General features: G+C 38.2%; 1 protein-coding gene, 1 long non-coding RNA gene and 1 other non-coding gene across 4 annotated transcripts; 1 reads left to right on the top strand and 2 right to left on the bottom strand.

Moving 5' to 3' along the window:
• The first annotated feature begins 1,709 nt into the window (after positions 1–1,709).
• On the top strand, positions 1,710–5,985 carry LOC141641028 (uncharacterized). Its single transcript, XM_074449705.1, has 4 exons — positions 1,710–2,354; positions 2,931–3,168; positions 4,677–4,815; positions 5,271–5,985. Exons 1-4 carry the CDS (start codon positions 1,710–1,712, stop codon positions 5,983–5,985), a joined length of 1,737 nt encoding a protein of 578 aa, XP_074305806.1.
• Positions 5,986–13,275: 7,290 nt separating this feature from the next.
• Positions 13,276–15,149, bottom strand: LOC141629888 (uncharacterized). 2 transcript variants are annotated; one of them, XR_012537378.1, is made up of 4 exons: positions 15,015–15,149; positions 14,333–14,455; positions 14,139–14,206; positions 13,276–13,588 (listed from the first exon to the last, which is right to left on the bottom strand). It is a non-coding gene; the product is annotated as an uncharacterized LOC141629888 (long non-coding RNA). The 2 variants fall into 2 exon arrangements; XR_012537377.1 differs by having other exon boundaries at positions 14,139–14,455.
• Positions 15,150–17,056: 1,907 nt separating this feature from the next.
• Positions 17,057–17,163, bottom strand: LOC141644515 (small nucleolar RNA R71). The gene has a single exon (XR_012544130.1). It is a non-coding gene; the product is annotated as a small nucleolar RNA R71 (small nucleolar RNA).
• Positions 17,164–22,265: the final 5,102 nt, after the last annotated feature.

Raw genomic sequence — 22,265 nt, 5'->3', positions numbered from 1 at the left:
CTAATAAGTGTTCCGATTGTTGATGCTTCTTTGGTGTCCTCCTCGACTGATGCTCCTGCGGTGGTTATTGGATGACCAGGGAGCTATGACAATCAGAAAACTGCGGATGTTAATCATATTGTGGGGATTGCTCCCTATGATTCCGGAAGCAACTTCGGACTGGACTGTCCAACAACGAAGAAAGGGCAAGAGTCCTATGATTCCCATACCAGAGGAACCTGCTGACATGCTTCATTTTACTGCGGAGGATGTGAAAGAAGAGTTGGATTATTGGAAGAATGCAGTCTATGGGTTTGTTTTAGGTGTAAATCCTCCGGTGGAAGTTGTGGAGGGTTTCCTTAAACGTCTTTGGGCGAAGTTCCCTATGGATAAGATTGCCTTCTGTCCTAATGGTGTTTTTATGGTGAGGTTCAAGTCTAGTGCCATTCAGCAGCAAGTTCTTCAATAGGGCCATTTTCTATTTGACAATAAGCCCCTTATTGTGAGGCCGTGGAGTGAAGATGTTGAATTGGTCAAATATGATGTTAAGGATGTGCCGGTCTGGGTAAGGATTTATGGTTTCCATTTAAAATTTTGGGGTAAATGTTTACCTAGGATTGCTGCACTATTGGGTAAGTATGTTAGATGTGATGAAGCCACCTCTGCAAAGACTCGTTTAGGGTTTGCTAGAGTTATGGTTGAAGTCCCATTTGGTAAGCCAATCCCGAATTGTGTGAAGTTTATGGATGAAGATGGTGTAGTGGTGACTGCTAAGGTGGAGTTTGAGTGGAAACCCATCTGATGCTCCCAGTGCAAAGGGATTGGTCATGATACTAAGCGGTGTCGCAAGGGTAAAAAAGTGGAGGCTCCCAAAAAGGTGGGTCAGTAGAAAGGGAAGCAGCAATGGAGACCTAAGGTGCCTGCACAAGGGCCTGCTCGTGCTCCTGTATCTGCTGTTCTACCAACCCATGTCACTGTAACCCCTGCCATAGATGTGGTTACTCCCCATGCAGTTTCAGTACCTGTTGAGAAACCTAATCAATTTGAAGTAACATGGGCTAGGAATAGCAAGTATCATATGGTTAATACTCCAGCACGGAATGTTATCAGACATAGCAGGCAAGATATTCTGGATGCAGGTTTGAGTACTGTTAAATTTGGGTCCTATAGTTTCTTAGATTCCTTAAATAATGTTACCCCAAGAGTTGGCATTGGGATAAATGGTAGTGCATTACCTCTTTCTGGGGGTAATGTATAACTGGGGTTTCTGGAACATCAGGAGCATGAATAAACCAGCCAAGCAGAAAGTTATTAAATGGTTCTTACCTCATCATTAGGTTGGGTTATTTGGGCTCCTTGAGACAAAGGTAAAACCTTTGTCTCTAAATGCAGTAAGGAATAGTTTGTGTAGCTCTTGGTGTGTTTCTACTAATACTAATTGTCACAAGGGGGGTAGGATTTGGATAATATGGAATCCTGCCATGTTTGTTGTTCAGTTCATTAAGTATAATTCCCAACTCATTCATCTGGCAGTGAAAGATTTGGGGATTGATTATAAATTTTACCTTACAATGGTCTATGCTTTTATTGGGACACATGAGAGGAAAAGTCTTTGGAAAAAATTGTGTGGCTTTAAACAAGATATTTCTGGGCCCTGGACAGTCTGTGGGGATTTTAATACTGTTCTGGTTCCTGCTTAAAGACTAGTGGGCAATTGTACTGATGAGGAGATGGAGGATTTCAAGAATTGGATTGATGAGTGTGAGGTTGCTGATTGCCCAGCTAGTGGATCTTTGTATACATGGTGTAATAAACAAGAAGATGCTACTAGAGTATACAGTAGATTGGATAGAGTGCTTGTTAATCATGCTTGGTTGCAGGATAATGAGAATGTTTATGCTCTCTTTTATTGTGAGGGAGTCTTTGACCACACTCCCTGTGTTGTTCAATACACTGCAGCTGAAGTTAAAAAGAGAAGGAGTTTTAAGTACTTTAACATGTGGAGTAAATCTGAAAATTTCATTGAGTGTGTCAAGCAATGTTGGCAGAAGGAAGGATATGGGACTAATATGTTTAAGTTGGTCAAAAATCTGAAGAAGTTAAAATGGCCTCTTAAAAGGCTAAATGTAGCTGATTTTAATGATGTGGGGAATAATGCCAGTAGAGCTCAGATGTATTTGGATTATATCCAGGAAAAGTTGAGGAATGATCCACTTAATTCTGAGTTGATTCATCAAGAATTACACACTGCTAGTGCTGTATCTTTTCTTAATAAGGCTAGCCATGAATATCTGCTTCAAAAATCTAAGGCTATGTGGTTGGATAAGGGAGATAGTAATTCAAAATATTTTCATAGTCTGATTAAGAATAGGCAGGTGAGAAATAAGGTGCTGAAAATTGAGGATATGAAAGGAAGGTTGTGTGAAGATACTAATGCAATTCAACATGCTTTCCTGAGCTTTTATGAGAATTTATTGGGGACCTCTTCCAGTAACAAGAATATTTCGAATCATGTTGTTCAGTTGGGGAGAATCGCACTAGTGATCATCATGCCTGACTTTCCGGCCCCCTGTTGAGATGATGAGATCAGACAGGTTTTGTATTCAATTCCCAAACACAAAGCTGCTGGGCCTGATGGGTACTCTAGTGCCTTCTTCCAAGATGCCTGGGATGTGGTGGGTGAGTCCTTATGTGCTGATGTGCATGATTTTTTTCATAATGGCAAATTATTGAAGAAAGTTAACCATACTCTTATCACCTTGATCCCAAAAGTGGATATGCCTAAAAATGTTACACAATATAGACCAATCTCCTGTTGTAATGTCACCTATAAGTGCATCTCTAAACTATTGTGCAACCGATTGGCAAAAATTTAACCCCATCTTATTAGTGACAATCAAGGGGGGTTTATCCAGGGCAGGAGTATTGTTGAGAATATTCTAATATGCCAGGATGTGGTTAGATGTTACAATAGGAAAGCAGTTTCACCTAGATTTATGTTGAAGGTGGATCTAAAAAAAGCTTATGACTCAATGAATTGGCTGTTTTTAGAACAGATGATGGGTGCTCTGAAGTTTCCACAGCAGTTTATTAATATGATAATGGAAAGTGTGGGGACTGCTTCCTATTCTCTTGTTTTAAATGGGGAGACTTTTGGTCATTTTAAGGGGAAAAAAGGACTGAGGCAAGGTAATCCTCTGTCCCCTCTCAATTTCATTTTAGCCATGGAATATCTGAGTAGGGTGCTCTCTTATACTACTTCAAATATGCCCTTCAGATTGTAATACTACGTATTTATGAGTCTCTGGGTATTCTATCGAGTAGGCCTTACTCTGTCGAGTAAGGGTGAGTTGCAGTTTAAAATAGTTTCTGACCTGTTGGGTACTCGATCGAGTAACATGGATACTCGATCGAGTAAGGGGGCACTCGATCGAGTACCTTAGCTACTCGATCGAGTAGCCGGTTTACGGGGGATGATTTCTCGGTTTTTGTTAATAATGCGATTAGAGTATATAATACTTACGTCATTGTTCTTTAAACACTTTTTAAAACCTAATCACTGTGAGAAGAGAAATCAAACTACGACATTCGCTTTAATCGCATTGTTGGCAAATCCCGGAGCTTGGAAGGTCGGATTCTACCTTTCTTTATACCGTTGTGATCCTTGCGTCGAGGGTAAGACCTATATACCGTTTTTATAGCATTTCATTAAAGTTGGTTAAACCCTAATCTGGGGATTTGGGGGTTTTGTTGTTTTGTATGATTGGTAGTGATTATATGTTTGTATGTTAGGAGGAGGATTCGTAGAGGAAGCGTTTTGATATCAGATGTGAGATCGTCTGATTGTGTTGTGCTTTCCAGGTAGGGTTTCCCCTACTCAGTATTAGTCCCATAATGCATTGTTGGTGTTGTGTAATTGCTGATTATTATCGTATTGGTTTTATGACGGTTGTTGATTGAGTGCTGTTGATGGTTGTAATTGTTTGTCTCTGGTTCTTGAGATGCGTTCTCGGCTGAGTGGAGTCACTTGCGGGAGTGGCTTCACGCCCTAGTTTCGCCCTCCGTGGAACTCGCCACGGGAGGGGATGTGCACATTAATGGGACAGGGTTATCGCTCGGTAGGATGAGCGGGGATTTGGTGGGTACGGCTGCGGTCCCCCACTGGCAGGGCTGGTCCAGTGGACATTCGGTGACGGAGATTGATTGGAGTGGGTGATTGTGTGTGACTGTTTGATTTTGTGTTGTTTCTTATCTTGTTGATTATATAAATTGTGTGATTAGTACTGACCCCGGTTAATGTTTTAAAAACTGTGGTGATCCATTCGGGGATGGTGAGCAGTTATTGAGCAGGTATGAGTCCAGTTAGTGGGATACCTGGGATGTGCCACGGTCTAATGATAGAAGTCTTCCGCTATAGCTAGTAGTTTAATAAACATTTCAGTTAGTTGATTAGACAGTTGGTTTGAGACATGTATTCGTACTTTTGGATTTGGTTTTGAGATTGTAACCTTTCGCTAAAGTATTTATATTTAAATGTTGTTTCATTGTTGTTTATTTGATTATCATTGCCTCGGGTAACCGAGATGGTAGCATCCTTATACCTGGGTGGTCCTGGTAAGGCACTTGGAGTATGGGGGTGTTACACAGATTCCATCCCCTTTGTACCAAGCTCAATCTGTGCCATCTAATGTTTGCAGATGACTTACTTTTATTCTCAAAGGGTGATGTTGGCTCCATTATGGTTCTTCTCAGATCTTTTGCAACATTCTCTTCTGCTTCTGGATTGCAGATGAATAGCTCAAAGACTAACTCATACTTTAATGGAGTACCAACTAGGCAACTAGTGTGAAAGAGGATATTTTGCAGGCCATTGGTTTTATTGAAGGACAGCTACCTTTTAGGTACTTGGGAGTGCCAATTACTTGTGGCAAAATGAAGAAATCTGATTGTAATATCCTCATTGAAAAGATGATCAGCAGGATTAGGAGCTTTGGTTCAAAGAAGTTGTCTTATGCAGGGCGCCTGATTCTGGTTAACTCAGTACTCACTTCAATATATAGCTACTGGAGTACTATTTTTATTATTCCTACTAGGGTGTTAAATAAAATTTAACTCTATCTGTCGTAATTATCTTTGGGATGCGAATGCTGAGTTTATAAAGGTGCCTAAAGTAAGCTGGGATAAGGTTTGTGCCCCCAAACAAGAAGGTGGTTTAGGCATTAGAGATAGTCATGCTTGGAATGTAGCAACCAATGGAAACTAGTATGGTGGATCTACTGCAATCCTGATAGGCTTTGGGTTAAGTGGATCAGTCAGATTTATTTAAAGGGTGTTCCTTGGTCAGAGTACAACCCTAGTGGTGACATTAGCTGGGGATGGAAGAGTGTGTGTCGTGTCAGAGATAAGTTGGCTTTTGGTTACACTAATGAGAAATGGACATTAGACAGTAAAGGCTATACTGTCAGCAGTGGATATGATTTACTGAGGAAGAAATTCCTTGTGGTGTTTTGGCATGCGTATGTTTGGAATGGTTGGTGCTTACCTAAGCATCAGTTCATGGGTTGGCTAATAGCACGGGAAGTAATGTTACTCAAGAATAGACTTCACAGACTTGGTGTGGGCATTGATGTTAGCTGTTTGATTTGTGGAGCTGCAGCTGAAACTCATACTCACCTGTTCATGGAGTGTAGTTACAGCAAACTGATTTTTGAGGAAATGGCCAGGCTGTGTGGCATCAATATCCCTTCTACAAATTACATTCAGTGGATTGGGCTTAGTCAGGTATCTGCTTTGAAGAAAGGGGTGATATTGTGTTTCCTTCTTGCTACACAATACCGCATTTGGATGCAAAGGAATAGGGCTCGTGTGGATGGGTGTATTATACGACCCGAGGTCCTTTGTCAGATGATTAAACGTGAAGTTAAGACTTGGTTGCAGGCGAAATTTATGCAGATTTGTACGGTTAGGGATCAATCATGGCTTATTTACTTGCAAATGTCGTTGTAAACACATCTACTGTTTTAGGTGTTGAAATTTGTATGTACTCGAAATTGTAGCTTGTAATAGCTGTTTCGTTCTTAATGGAATTTTACATTTCACCAAAAAAAAACATTAAAATCAAAAGAAAAAGATAATCTACTCAAATTTCTTTTGCAAAAGCCAAATTAAAAAAGAAGATTTCACTTTCAAACTCAAAAAGGAGCAAGATGAAGCGAGGAATGAGGGGTATGAACGGTAACGCTCGTGATCATGGAAAAAGGGAAATTAGATAACACGAAAACGCCAGGTACTCCAATATCAAATAACAACATTAACCTAAACGATTTTGGAAAAAAATTCCTAGTAACAAAACTTATAATCGCAACACTTCCAAGGATTTCCTCAAAACGCTCATGTTACTTCATCCTAAGCAATTCCATGAAACAAGGCACTCCAATATATGTGTGATCTCACTACTGCAAAACCTCAAACATCTACAAGCAACTTCCACAAGATCAAGGTCAATGTTCCAACAAAGTTATACTCATATCCAACTAGTGTCAACCACGGGTTTCTCAAAATGGTAAAATCCCCAATTAAAGATCCGAATATTAAGCTTTAAAGTCCAAGAAAAGGTCCCTCAAATATTCCACAAGGTTCTCATTTCCAAAACAAGGTAGTAACACGCCAACCCAAAGTCTTCTTTCAACTCAGGAACTCTCAAGAGCCAACTAATATCAAATCACAACACTAATCCATTACGGTCATCGACATCCCAAGGTATATCCATTCAAATCCGATATCCGAGAACTTACTTACTATCGAGTTCCCAAGAGACAAGGTCTTAGTTGTAACAACGCTTTACCACCTCAAAGTTCCTAAAACCATAAATTGAAACTATGTTCTTCAACCTAACAATTGGTGTCACCCATACCATTATCCTTTCTAGTTACTATAACAAGCGCTAAGACTTCCCAACAATGTAGCTTACTCTCACTCTCCTACCATACCTCATGTAGTAATCAATATCACTCACTTAGACTAACTAATAATCCCACCATTAGTTTTTCGCATATGGTTATACACATTTTCAACCCCTCATGTCCAAAGTGATTATGGAAGCCAGTCAAAAACTCGACTTACTTAGTCAATCCTATATCCCCAATTCCACCATTCAATTTCATCCACCTTAGGTCAAGTACTAAGCACTAGTATCCCAAACATAAACAACAAAGCCAGGTTCTATAACCTTAGTAACCAATGTAACTCACACTTGACACACAAAATCCACCAATCCAATATACTCACTTTATCAAGGATCCATGTATAAGAACTATCAAGTATGTCTCATCACACTACCTAAGTCTTTCCAACATCAAATCCTCTCAAAACTAGGGTTATGGGTTAACCACAAACAAACTCCTAAAAAGTCAAATTTTCCAAACAAGGTCAACATTCCTCAACAAAAAGAGTACCATCAAAAGGCGTTAAGGAAGGCTAAGTAAGGAACAAAGCACAAGTTAGGGTACAAGAGCAGTTTTCAAAGTAAAAATAGAAGAGAGTATAGAAGAAGGAGTAAGCATCAAGAAGTAAAAGAATAGGGTAAGGCACACAAAGAAGGAGGAATATCTCCGAGGAAGAAGAAGCATTCTTCAAAGGTTGAACGAATCTTCAGTTTCCGACACTAGGCACCAAGTCTTGATCCCCACATAGGTAAGCTCACGGTTATTGATCCAAGGGTACATAAATAATTGACAATCAACAAACATGTTAGAATCTAACAAAGAGCAAACACACTACAGACTACCAACTTAGATCCTTAAGTCTACCCATCGCTCATTCATTATTCAAGGTCAAGTTCAAGTTTAAATTTGGGGTACACGTTTGTGCGTCGGGAGCTACATAGGCTCTGATACCAACTGTGACACCCCGCGATAAAGCAGAAAAAACATAACTCATAAATTCAAGCGGAAAATAGGGAATTTTTGAAACTTAAAATTTAAAGCGCGGGTTCATTAAAATACAAAACACAAATAAGGAATGCGGAAATAAATATTAAATTATACAAACGTGATAGTCAAAGTTGAGGGAAAATATATCCCTCGAATGAAAACATAATAAAAGGTGAGTCTAAACAATCCTAATAAACCAACTACTAGGCCAAAGTGCTCGCTATCTCACACATGTCTTCACCCCATGAATGCACCAACTAAAACCTGTCATTATTGTAAACATGAATGCCACGGTCAGTGGGGAGTAACTCAAGGTTCTCCAAGCCACAAATTGTCGAAAAGAACATAACAAAGAACTAAAACAGGTAAATCATGTAAGATACTTACAAAGGATGTGAATATCAAGTTTATATGTAAACAATGCAATCATATGAGATAGAACAAGATAGATGACATCAGCATAATAAAGATTCGACTAATCATGTGAGACAACTTAATAATATGAAAGACAAGAATACGGTCATTCATGCAAAAGCACGCATTTCAAGGAATTACAAGATAGATATGAGATTAGAATCCGAATCATGTGAGACAGTTAAGTAAGGGATCAACCAATGCAAAATACAAGAATAGAAACCGTAGCCATTATTTGGGAAAACCATTTAGCAACCATTGTACGGGACGTGGCTACTAATGTCACATTCATACTTATGGCTTGCATCTCACCATAAGAATGGATGGGAACGTTAATCCTGACGATCATATCGCAACTACAGGGCTTCTAGCTCACCCCTAGTATCCGATAGGACCAAGACAAACAACACAAGGCATAACTCTTACCTTGAAAGGCAAATACCGATATCTATAACCAAGCAAGACCTTTACTACTCATATATCAAAATATAATTCCCCTGGTAGGTGGTTGGACTCAATCGGAGATTTAGTTTTCGGTTACTTGTCGTTAAGGGCACCTAGACCAAAAAAATATTTATAACTTCACAAACAACTTTACTATTAGAAAAGAGGCAAGTAAAGGTCGGATCCCAAGGGACGGGTATTGATGTAGGATTTTCGATTGCAAGTAGCTGTGCCTAGGGGTGTCACGATTTGGGGTGGAGATGAGAAGATCACTAAACTAAATAGCAATGAAAGTAAACAAGCAAGATGATTAAAAAGAGATGTAAACAATTGATTAAAGACAATCATAAACCCGGGGGACTGATTTGTCCGTCTCAAAATAGATAGCGAAAAAAGTCCCGTTTTGGTTACCAAGAGGAGTTTCTAGCAGCATACTTCGTTTCATTAAGGACAATCAAAAACCCGGGTTGAGACGGACGCGAAAACATGCTTAAGGTACCATTACCCAACCACATCTCATCCAATAATACAAAAACAAAGGACAAAAACTAGTACGACCGCTGCACATAGCCGGGCATTTACAGAGAACCCGACAACTCCCTTCCCCAACACCGAATCCAGTAGGAAACGAGACAAAACTATCCCAAATAGCCATGTAACATAACCATTAACACAACAAATTTAACCACATACATGAGCAAGGCAAAAGAATCGGACTTTACGACAAACAAAGTAAAAATCGAGTAGGAAGGGCGAGTGTCCCGACATTTTGTTGAGTAACCTATCACCGTTACCTTGGAAACGCTTTAAATCCTCAAGCAAACCTTCTACCAAATACGGGTCTTCGAAACCTTCATTAAAGGGCAAGAAAACGCGATAAGGAGGCTAGAAAATGAATACTTTCATAAGACGACGACTTTCGAAACTACTACAAAATCAAGACTTTCTTACCTTAAAAGAACGAGGAAGGGACGAGGAAGCTAATGGTACAAAAATATTGGAGTTTTGTTGAGAAACGAAGGCGGGATCGGAGTTTGAAGGGTCGACTAAAAATGGCGTCTTTGTTTAGTTGATTTTTCTGTGCTGCGTGTTACTGTTGTTGCAAATAGAAAAAGAAGAACAGAGGGGTGGGGACGGGAGTTGATAATAATAATAATAATAATAATAATAATAATAATAATAATAATAATAATAATAATAATAATAATAATAATAATAATAATAATAATAATAATAATAATAATAATAATAATAATAATAATAATAATAATAATAATAATAATAATAATAATAATAATAATAATAATAATAATAATAATAATAATGATAATGATAATGATAATGATAATGATAATGATAATGATAATGATAATGATAATGATAATGATAATGATAATAATAATAATAATAATAATAATAATAATAATAATAATAATAATAATAATAATAATAATAATAATAATAATAATAATAATAATAATAATAATAATAATAATAATAATAATAATAATAATAATAATAATAATAATAATAATAATAATAATAATAATAATAATAATAATAATAATAATAATAATAATATATAAATGTGGGTGTGAGTTAGTTGGTGGTATGCGTGTTGTTGAATTTTGATTGGTCGAGATTAAGAATAGTCTTACATATGAAAATGGAACGGTCTATTGCTAGACATAAATTCGTCTTAATCCTACTATAGTTTAAGACGGAGCTTAATTATTATTACTGTCGCTATTAAATTATTTGACTAAAAAATTATGTATACATAAATCCTTATATAAGTTATGCCTCAAAACATAATTTAATAATACGTATTTTTATACAAATGAACTTTTATATATTACCTTTATAAAAACCGTGTTTGAAATAAAATTAATTAAATTGAATAATTCAAAAATATAAAATAAAGTAATCAGATGGTTTAATAAATTTTAAAATGTCAACTTGGGAAATTCGCGGGTGTTACATCTACTGATCGATCTTGGTTGGTTGAATGCAAAAGTTGATAAAACGGGTAAATGCATGAATGCGCACCCACTAGTTTAAACCTAACATGTGAGCTTTCTATGTCGGTTGATTTAATCCAAGTATCAAGTATAAGATGTCAAGTTCGATTTATGGTTGGTTTGCATGCAAGACGGAAATTAAACATCCATTTACCGAGTTAGGTTTATGGTGCATAACGTGATCCATTTGTCTTAGTAAGGCGTCTTGCAAATATGGTGTTTGAATGAGCAAGTTCGTCGTCTGATCCGTCCTATATTCGGGTTAACCGAAGTCGGGATCGTCCTAGACAAGTGCTGGAAGGGGAAAAGACCCTGCATCAAGCAGCCAAAAGCGGCGCGAGCCTATTGGCGATGCAAAAGGGTCTCCCCTGCTTTGAAAATAAAAAAGAGAGTGGCCTGTTCAGGCGCGGGTCACTCAACGATGGAAGACGTGTCCTGACTATTGAAAAAGTTTGTCAAATGTTTTGAAGAACGGATGTTTGAACCCATTTTGGTTTGAAAAGGCCGTTTAGGCCGCCTTTGTGTTGATTTGAAGAACAAGACTTGAATAATCGTCATTGTTTTGACAATATTCGATGTCGGGTTCGGTTTTGTAAGCTTGACATGAATAGTTTTGAAAATGATTATGAACTAATTGTTTTAAGTTCATTTGAATATAATTATTCAATATTCATCATCGTACTCGGGTTAAAATCCGACATGGTTTGTGGAACCAAGGATGACTTTGTATTGGTGACTAATGCATTTGTTTTGAAAATGTAAAGAAATGATGAAAGGATTAAAATACCCTCCAAAATGTAAAGAAATGAAATAAAAGTCTTTTAAATACCTTTTAAAATGTAATTAACCAAATATTATCGCCGGAACTCGGATTAAACCGTGACGGTATTAGGAACCAAGAGTGAAAAATGTTTTATAGTTAAAAACTTGTAAAAATGGTTTGAAAATACTTGAAATGGTAAAAACCGATTACGAATATGAAATGAAAATAAAGGAGATGAAGAGACCAAACACAGTTTGGATTAAAGGGTGAGGCAGGCTGCTTTAGGTGCGAGCCTGTGAGCTACGTAAGTAGCTTCTGCCTCAACCAAAAATCCGGTTTTGGCTCATTCTTCCCATGTTTTGGACAATGTTATGCATGATTTAGCATGTTATAGTCATGAAACATATGAAAACATGATAAAAGAAGATTTTTTTACTCCTTCATACTTACATGCTAGGCTTATGACGAGAAATCGACGTAAGTGTATCAACTCGTTTGGTTGGAAAACTCGGTTTAAAACCGTTTTGGTAAGTAAAAAGAGTGTTTTGTTAAGTTTAGTGATGGTGTAGTGGTCGAGAGGATTCGCGCCTCATAAGTTTAGTGATGGTTGATGTGACCATAATTAGCGCATATTTAGCCCCCGAATTAGCCTTGTTCCCATGCTTTTTAGTGCATATTTGGGTCATTTATTATCTTTAGTTCTTTGTTTTGCATATTCTTTGAGATTTTGATCCCTTGGTAGGAAAGGAGTAAGAATCTTGCATTTTCATGGCAAAACTAGACTAAATTGATCGAATTCAATGACCAAGCATCAAGGAGAGACAAGATTAGAAGGCCTTTGTACATATGATAGTAGATGAGCAATGTTGAGAAAGGATCCTTGAGTCCCCAAGGAAATCCCCAAGGAATTTATGAAGAAAAGGGAAGAAAAGAAGAAGAAGTCTTGCTGAGGCACAATCCGTGCGGATTGTCTACAATCCGGCCGTCCTCCACCTGCACAATCCGTGCGGTTTTCCACCAAGACGCTCGGATTCCATCACCACAATCCGCCCGGATTCTCTTGAATCCGCTCGGGTTCCATCGCCAGAATCCGCCCGTCCCGACCCTAATCCGCCCGGATTCCTCTACAGCGCGATTTCCTCTTCTCCAAGCTACGAAGAAAAAAGCCCTTCCTTCGGAAAATACCGGCTCCTCCCTGCTCAATCTAAAAAGTGTAATTACTAGTTTAGCCCTTAGTTAACCCTAATGCATCCCCCTAATTTCCACTATAAATACCCCATTAGTCTAATTAGAAGAGCATGTTCTTCTTATCAACAATTAGAGTAGTTAATATCAACACTACTACAAAAACGTTATTTTGCGGCGCTTTTTTTTCGTTTTACCGACGCTAAATAGCGCCGTAAGGACTTTTACCGACGCTTTGTAAAGCGCCTGTTTTGGTCGTGCCGCTAACCCCTTCCGCTGCGCTAATTTTATGTGTCGGTATAAGCTGAATAATAGCGTCGCAATGCTTGAAGCGCTATAAAGCAGCGCATTTTTTGCGTCGTTGAACATCAAGAAGCAAATGGCTCAGTTGTTATTATGTCGGGGTTACCTTATTATACCAGTAGCTACTCTTTGTCTTAGCCTATTATGAATCATCTTAGCATGATCATTGTACTTAACAAATTTATCAGACCAAAATTCAAATCAGAAATTTTATTTCATATAAATAGTTGTCGATTCTTCAAGTATATATCTTCACAATTGTCAAACAAGGAATACAAGCAACCTGTAGTTTTAAATACGTGCCTAATCCATTGACACATGAACCTAAAATAAGTGAAAATATAATAAAAACAACAATATAAGTAAATTATGGCTATGATCCAAAAATATGGTTAATTTGTACTCCTATTCTTCTATGAGCACCACCGAGTGATGGAATTTGTCTTCTATTCTTTTACTATTTGTACCATCCTCGAAATATATTTCACCAATGTATGTCCTTTGATCAAGCATTCCGACGCAACTAGCAAATTCAAACCTTCACATGACTGAAAATTCAAAATGACGAGTGTTAAGAGATTATATAAGTTGAAAGCAGAATATAAATCAAACTACTCATATAAATCAGCTTAGTGAATGAAAATGAGGGTGAGTTATTAGCCAGTATTAAACCACGGTACTAGAGTTTTGCACTGACAACTACAAGCTTATAAAGGAATTTATATGACATTCAAAGCAGGCCACAATTGTCTCATAGGACCTTTATTTTGCTCATTTACCAGAATGTCAAGTACTGATTGTGATTAGTGCTCATAATATACAATAAGCTGTTGAGCTTTCTGATGCTGCCTCTTTAACAACAGTTTCTGTATTAGTTGCCCCTTCAAAAAATCCAAAACCCTTATACCAATCAAACAATTACACAAAATAACATAAGTTATAAAGCACAGTCATAGAATATTATCAAAAAGATGAAGTTAGCCCTCCAAAAGAAAAACTGCAAAACGGTGAGAGACGACAACACACAACTATAGAAAAAAAAGAGAAAGGATTAAGAGACACGGTTGGGAAAGGGTGAAAGGAATAAAAGCTAATTACCTCATTATTGGCATTATCAGAATCTTCATCAAAGCCACCCTTATTGGATCTAATTCCTCTTGTGAGACCTGGACATCCGGAGATGTTTCAAGGAAAGACATGCGTTTGGTCGAGTGAATGTATATGAGTAACAAACTAACCAAAGAAAACAACCTATGGGTGATAAAATATAAAATTAATGGCAAGATTTCAACCTATGGGTGATAAAATAGAGGGATCAAAAAACATCATTGTGCAGCATCATTGATCAGCAACGATTCTTATGAGATGTGCATAAGCATCAACCAATTGCAGCGTTTTCCGTAAGCAGAGATGAACTAATATAAAGCAATGAAAACATAAAATTAATGGCAATGATTTCAACATCTACACAAACTAAGGTATTTACCGTAAAATTCCAAAACAATGAGCACTATGTACACATATGCAACTAGTATAATTGAATTAAAACACAATCAATTTACAAGAAATAGAAACAGTAACCCAAAACCCCTAGAACAAGACAAATTTGTAAATTCATTATCAAAAACCAAAATAGCATGCGATGAACAAATTCAAAATAATCTTTTCATATTTGATTTTAAACATAAAAATCAATACAATATCCAACATAAATAAAGCCCTTTTATAATTGTGGAAATCAACATCAGTTTTTCTCATAAAAAATGTGAAAATCGGCATCTATATATTGTTGATTTGTTTCTATTTAGATGTTTTATGGCAAAGTTGTGATCTTTAACTGCTCTAATAACAATACGGTGAAAATTAGAGAAAAAAACCCCCAATTTCAATGCGAAAAACATAAGAATCAATATAGTTATAGCTTTTAGACCATCACGACATACTAGGAAAATACAATTAAGGGAAAAATCATACCTAATTATAAGTAAATCATCTCGTTTTGCTGGTTGTGTGAAATTCAACTGTTCAGAGGAGGAAAAATCGGTGACGGAGGTTATTGCTTTTCTCTCCATGGGTTTTTACTTAATACTTGAATACTTGAAAACAAGATGGCGGTGAATCTTGAAAATTGTCCCGGGTTCTATTTTACCTCCTCAAGGGCGCTATTGTGAAGCTATCTAAAAGCGCCTCATTTTTAGCACTAAGTTGCTCAGCTCAGCACTTTTTGATAGAAGCGTCGTAACACAAGCGCCTCTACATCCACTTTTTGTAGTAGTGCAATCAAATCTCTCTTTAGTTTTGTAATCAACAATTAATAATGTTCTAATACAAGTTTTATTTCCTTAATCTCTCTTTTGTTCATCCTTTATTTTGGGTAATTGAAGATTATTTGGGTTATTATTGGGAGATTGACAACCTCTCAATCAAGCATTCAAGTACTTCTTTTATCTTTGCTTTATTATTGGAATCATTAGTAGGTATAATTCTCTTAATCCCTTTTTAATTATTGTTAATTACTTTCATTTATTCATCATGTTTCATTTTGTTGGTATGATTGACAACCTTGCTAGCATGATGAACATGATAATGAGTGAGTAGTCTATTAGCTAGGGTTAATGGGTGATTAGGGGAAACCAACATGGGGAATGATTCATGCTTAAATTAATATGCTTTCATGTTTTATTTGCTTGCTTGTTTTGATCTCAACTCATGCACATGTTATATTTGATGAAATGATAAGCCTATGAATCCTTGCATTTACCACCATCTCTTAACTTTTCAATGAGACTTGTAAGACATGACTCAACTCGAGTCTCATTAGACCATGCATGTTGTTGAGTAGGGAAGATTAAGTCGACTTGTAGGTGTTGTACAATCTAATCGATTCGGCTCCGGGACCCAAAATTTCCTAGGATTGTAAGATATAACCCAACTCAATCCATCACAACAATAATTGCTTGCTTATAATTTGAGAACATGTTTGTATGATCAATTCCCATGATTCCCCTATGATCCCATGGCACCACAGTGCTTTTTAATCAATTGTTTTCACCTCTTTTAATTCATCTTGCTAGTTTATTTTCAATTCTATTTTAGTTAGTGACCTTCTACATCAACCCAATTTGACACCCCCAAGACACCACTAGTTTCAATAGAAATCTCATTTCAATACCCGTCCCTTGGGATCCGACCTTTACTTGCCTCTTTACTAATTGTAGAGTTGTTTGTGAAGCTATAAATTGTGTTTTGATTCGGACGTGACCCAACGACCACACCTTTAATTGTGAACACGAAATGGACCGATCAAAAATGGCGCCATTGCCGGGGACGGTGTTTGTTTGATTTAGATTTCCTTTTTATTGTTATTAGTTGTGTCTTTCTTCGCCTTGGGGAAGTAAAACTCCTCAAGGTTTGTTCTAATTGTTTTCGAGTTGTTTGATATTTTGCATGTCTAGAAGGTCACAAGGTGATTTGTTACCTTTTGACCGTGAAATTGAAAGAACCTTGACGAACAATAGGAGACTTGTTAGGAGGAATTTAAGAGGTATTAGTGAAGTTGTTCAACCAACTATTGAGTTCATCAACCCTTTTGCAATAGAAGGAGAGGAGAACCCATTACACAATACCCCACAAAATCAACCTACAATGCCTAATTCTCGTCACACTCCGTACCCACCGAGGAGAACCTACCCAATGGTACTCCTACACCACAACATCTAACCGGAAATTTTATTGCCAAATCCGCCTTTATACAATTAGTCGAAAGGAGCCAATTTGGGGGGATGCCTAGTGAAGACCCCCATTCTCATATGGAAACCTTTTGCGACTATTGTGATTCAATCTCTCAAACCGGTGTGACTCAAGACCAAATTAGATGGGTCTTATTTCCTTTTTCTCTAATCGACACCGCGAAACAATGGTTGAAGGGCCTTGATAAGGCCACTCTCGGAATAGATTCTTGGAAGAAGTTGGTTTTAGCTTTCTACAAAAAATTCTACCCACCGGAAAAGACTAACATGCTAAGAGCTCAAATTACGGGTTTTAAGCAAAGGGATGAAGGATCTTTGTATGAAGCTTGGGAGCGGTTCAAGGGAATTTGTCGCTCATGTCCTCACCATGGACTTAGCGAATGGTTTTTGGTACAACAATTTTGGAATGGTTTATATGAAGATTCAAGGAACATTCTCAACATGGGATCAAATGGAATGTTCACCGAAGTTGATGACAATCAAACATGGAACAAGATTGAGGAAATGGCGGTCCATAACTCACAATATAGTAGACCTCGCAAGGCTACTAGAGGAGGAAAGCATGAAGTGGACTCCGTTACTCAATTGGGTGCTCAACTTAGTGCTCATATCGACACAATCAATTTGAAGTTTGAAAAAGCTATGGCTAGACTTGAAGAAGTCTCAAAATCACCAAAGCATCATGTTAATGCCATGACGGCATCCTCATCAATCCCAAGTGGGATATGTGAGAATTGTAGAACTTTGGGACATGACCAAAGTGAATGTAGGGGAACAAATGAACAAGTGAATGCTTTCCAAGCATACAAGAGTGGTACCCCTTATTCCAACTATTACAATGAAAACACCAAATTCCATCCAAATCTCTCATACAAAAGCCAAAATGTTCAAAACCCTCAAACAACATACACTCCACCACCCATGAGAAACCAAAATCAAAGACCCCTTTACAATCAAAACCAAGGTTACCAAAATCAAAATCCATACAATCACCAAAATGACCAAGGTTTTGATGTCCAAAAAGCGGTCCTCCAAATGCAAAAGAATCAACAAGAATTTTTCACTCAAATTCAAAAAGATAGCCAAGCAAAGGAAACCACCATCAACAACATCCTAGCTCACACCAAGATGTTGGAAACACAATTGACTCAACTAGCATCTTTAAGCTCACAAAGACAAAAGGGGCAATTACCACCTCAAAGTAATCCCCCTAGACATGAAACGGTTAGTGCTATTCACTTGAGAAGTGGTACAAGGTATGAAGCACCAAAGAAGCAAGTTGAGGATGAAGTTGTGGAAGCTAGTGATAAGGAAGAAATTGTGCAAAACTCCAAAGATGGAGAACCATCAAAAGAAGAAAGTTCAAAGAAAAATGAAGACAAGGTCAGGGAGAAGGAGCCCATTGTGATTAGACTTCCTTTTTCAAGTCGTCAAGCCAAGCCCAAATTTGATGATCAACTTGGAAAGTTCATGGAAATTGTGAAGAATTTGGAAGTCTCAATTCCTTTCACGAAATTAATCAATCACGTGCCGGCCTATGCGAAGTACATGAAAGATATCGTCACAAAGAAGAAGTCGATCCGGAAACTTGAGACTATCGCCTTCACCAAAGTGAGTTGTGCAATACTTCAAGGGCGTTCACCTCCAAAACTAAAGGATCCGGGAAGCTTCTCAATACCGTGTACCATTGGCGACACAATGATCAACAAAGCCTTATGTGATCTAGGGGCTAGTGTGAGTGTCATGCCTTACTCGGTGAGTAAAATGTTGGGGATGGGAGAGCTTAAATGCACCAACATCACACTCCAAATGGCCGATAGATCGACGAAGACACCATTAGGGATATGGGAAGATGTCCCCGTACGAATTGGGAAGTTTTTCATCCCGGTGGACTTTGTCATTGTTGATATGGAGGAAGATTTCAACATTCCAATCATTCTAGGAAGACCTTTCCTACACACCGCGGGTGCGGTGATAGATGTGAAACATGGTGAGCTCACTCTAGAAGTGGGAGATGAAAGCATAACCTTTAATCTTGACAAGACTATGAGAGCTCCTCGTTTGCATGAACCATGTTTCATGATTGATCATTATAGCCGAAAGGATGAAAGGAAGAAATCGGAACTCCAATGGAAGAATAAAATTGAAGATGCTCCATTCATAGAGCAAGTGAATTGTGACAAGGAGAGCTTGCAAAGCTCATCAAAATCAACCAAAGAAGAAGAGAATGGCCTCATTGGCCAAGAGAAGAATTTGGGAGAGTTGTCTCCATCAAATCAAGAGATTTTCAATGATCAACTTGATGAAGTTTGTGGCCTTTGGGACGACGAATTTGAAGGGATTTTTAATCCCTACATTGGTAATGCCATCGATCAAGACCGACAACAAGGGCCAAGGTCTATTGAAGACCTCTACCATGATAATGAACAAGCTTTTGATTACTTTTTCAAGGTGTTGAGCAACATCAACAACACCTTGAACATGCCCCCTTGACATCTCATCAAGAATGAGAGTTTGGTGGAGTCCTCCCTAAACCACCATTTGTAAATATTTCTAACTCCCTAACTCGCATTTCAATTCTTGTATTTCATTTTTGTCATCTTTGGATTTTTATTTACTTTGATCAAGATATTTGTCATGTTTGAGAGAAGTGAGGGAGGGACTAACAATTTCAATTGATGTGTAGTGCTCTAGCTTAGTGTGGGGATGGCAATTGCCTAGGCTATCCATGCCTTAGTAGTGCCCCCATAATGAAGAACACGAGATATGAAGAAGAATAGAAGGTTGATAAGGGATATGCATTGTACACGGGTGGAACTGAATCCGGGTACAAAGGGGTAGAATCCGAGTGGATTCAAGAGAATCCGCCCGTCTTCATGCAATCCGAGCGTACTGGATTGAAGACGCACGTCCCTATAAGCTGAAATTTTGAAAGATTTTTGGCTGTAAGAGAATCCAGGCGTCCTGAACAGCAAACCGCCCGTCTCTGGAAATCCGTCCGTCTTGGAAAGAAGACGCCCGTCTTCTATGCTGAGGAAAACAAGAAATATTCCTGGACTGAAATCCGTCCGTCTTCTGAAGAATCCGCCCGTCCCGTATCAAGCAAATCCGAGCGTCTTCTCTTGAATACGTCCGTCTTTAGGCGAGTTTTATCAAACCAGAAAGTGCGAGAATCCGCCCGATTGGCGCGTAAACCGCACGGATTGCCCCTGCAGTTCGAATTTTTTCGGTCTTTATAAAATCCCTCCCACCTTCATTCATTCATTCATAACACTACTTCAAAACATCAAAACCCTCATCCTCTCCATCACAAAAACAAAATCCCTCAACTACATTCACCAAAATCAAATCAAATCATCCTTCTAACAACAAATCAATCACTCCTTTTTCAATAAAAATCAAAACCAAGCACAAAATCTTCAACCTTTGAGTCGATTTTTGAATTCATAAAGGCAAAGCCTTTCACCTTTAAATCGATTTGGGCACACTACAAATTGAAGATTTTTCATTCTTTTCTTGGTTAGTTCATCAATGGCAAGGACTAAGGAAGCAACAAAGGCAACAAAGGCACCAAAGACACTTTCACAAAGGCAAAAGGCTCTTCAAGCAAAGAAAGCATTGGCTATGGTGGTAGCAACACCAAACTTGGAAGTGCAACAACAACAACAACCTTCTATGGGAGCAACAACATCTTCTACTCCGGAAATCGATCAACTTTTGCATTATCCGGAGGTAACTTTTATTTCCAAAACCTATAGATATACTTTTGCCAAGTTTGCTAGGAAATCACTTCAATCCACCAAATTTATTTGTGAAGACACCTTGGGAAAGTTGGGTGTCCTTGAGCAAACTAGAGCCTTTTTCAAAGCCATGGGGTTAGAGAAATTGTTTGAATCAAAAGAATTGACATACCCCTCCCTTACCTTGGAGTTTTTGAGTTCTTTGAAAGTCACCAAAGTTGAGAGTAGGGAGAATCTCGAGTTTTGTCTACCTAATGTTAGTAGACGCATTTCCTTTAGGGAATTGGGTGAAATCTTGGGTCTTAGTGATGAACCGAGTTACTTTAAGAATTATGGAAAGTATGACCCCGACCCTCTTTGGGAGGCAATTTCCGGGAGGAAATTTGAGGACTTTCATGCGAGTCGTGCTCTTTTAGTCCACCATCCGGGCATAAAAGTATGGCACAAGGTCATAGGAAACACCATTATTGCAAGGAAAGATACCAACCATTTCACCAAACTTGATTTTATTCTTCTTGAATCGGCTTTGAACATTGGAAGAGTACACACCAAGCCTTTCAACTCTTTGAGGCTTTTGGTAGATAGATGGCTCAACATTGATTGTGGGAAGAAGGGCACTACCGTTATTGTCAATGGCGGCCTAGTCACTATCCTAGCTAAGTACTTTGATCCTAACTTCAATAAGGATAACAAGTATAAAGCAAAGGAGGGTGGTAATCTTGTTGATTTGCATACTATGATACACAAGTACAAGTGGGTTGCCCATAACCCTCTTGATACCAAGTATGGATGGCTCACTAGTGAAGCTAGATCGTTCACCTTGCCTTCAAAGATTTGTCGTCTAAGCGTCCACCGGACCAATTATCTACTTCCCCTTTCTAAAGAGGCCGAGTATATTATTCAACAACAAAAGGGTGAACTTGAAATGCCTACTTCTTCCATTGTCATAACACCTTACCCTTTTGAGTATCAAGAGTTCAAGCCGGAAGGAGTTGAAGCTAGAAATGATTATTTGACTCTTCTCATGCAATAAATGCACAAGCAAGCCTTTGAGGATCGGAAAAATGCTTACTTGGCTCAATATCCACCCCTCCTACACTTAGCTAGGCAAGGACTACTTGATCCATCATGTCCTTTGCCTAGTTGGGCGGATAGAGAAGTCCTATTTCCGGGTGCATCTGGGGTCGTTTCGGGTGACAATAAGATTGTTGGTAATGAAGAAGTTGATGATAACATTGATGAGGAAGCAAGTGAAGAAGGAGAAAAGGATGGTGAGCAAGATGATGAGCAAGGTGAAGAGGCAAATGAAGAGAAAAGTGTCATTGAGACCACTTCTAATGAGGAAAGTGATGATGGTGATGATATGATGGAAGATTAGCAAGCCTCGGAGGCTCCTACCCTCTCATGGTTTGTCGATTTCTCTCTTTGTTTTAATTATTTTCTTGATCATTGATTGGAGTAGTGGTAGCACCATAGAGGACTCACACCTCGGTACCATTGAGGTGTTCTCATTTTATTGTTCCCATTTTCAAAATCAAAAATGACAAATTAGTTTCATGCATTGCATAGTGTGTGCATGAACTACACCCATCCTTGGACATTAGCAATAGTGTCTAACTCGGTTTGGGGAAGTTAATGCATACACAACGGGAGGTAATCTAAATTATCCTCTCCGTCATAACAAAAACCATGGATCATGTAGTGTAGCTTAGTGTAGATTGCATTTAGTATAGAAC

The sequence above is a fragment of the Silene latifolia genome, chromosome 2, assembly GCF_048544455.1.
Source record: "Silene latifolia isolate original U9 population chromosome 2, ASM4854445v1, whole genome shotgun sequence".
NCBI lineage: Eukaryota > Viridiplantae > Streptophyta > Magnoliopsida > Caryophyllales > Caryophyllaceae > Silene > Silene latifolia.
Note: the sequence above shows the minus strand (reverse complement) of the source record. Positions and strands in the feature narration are given on the sequence as shown.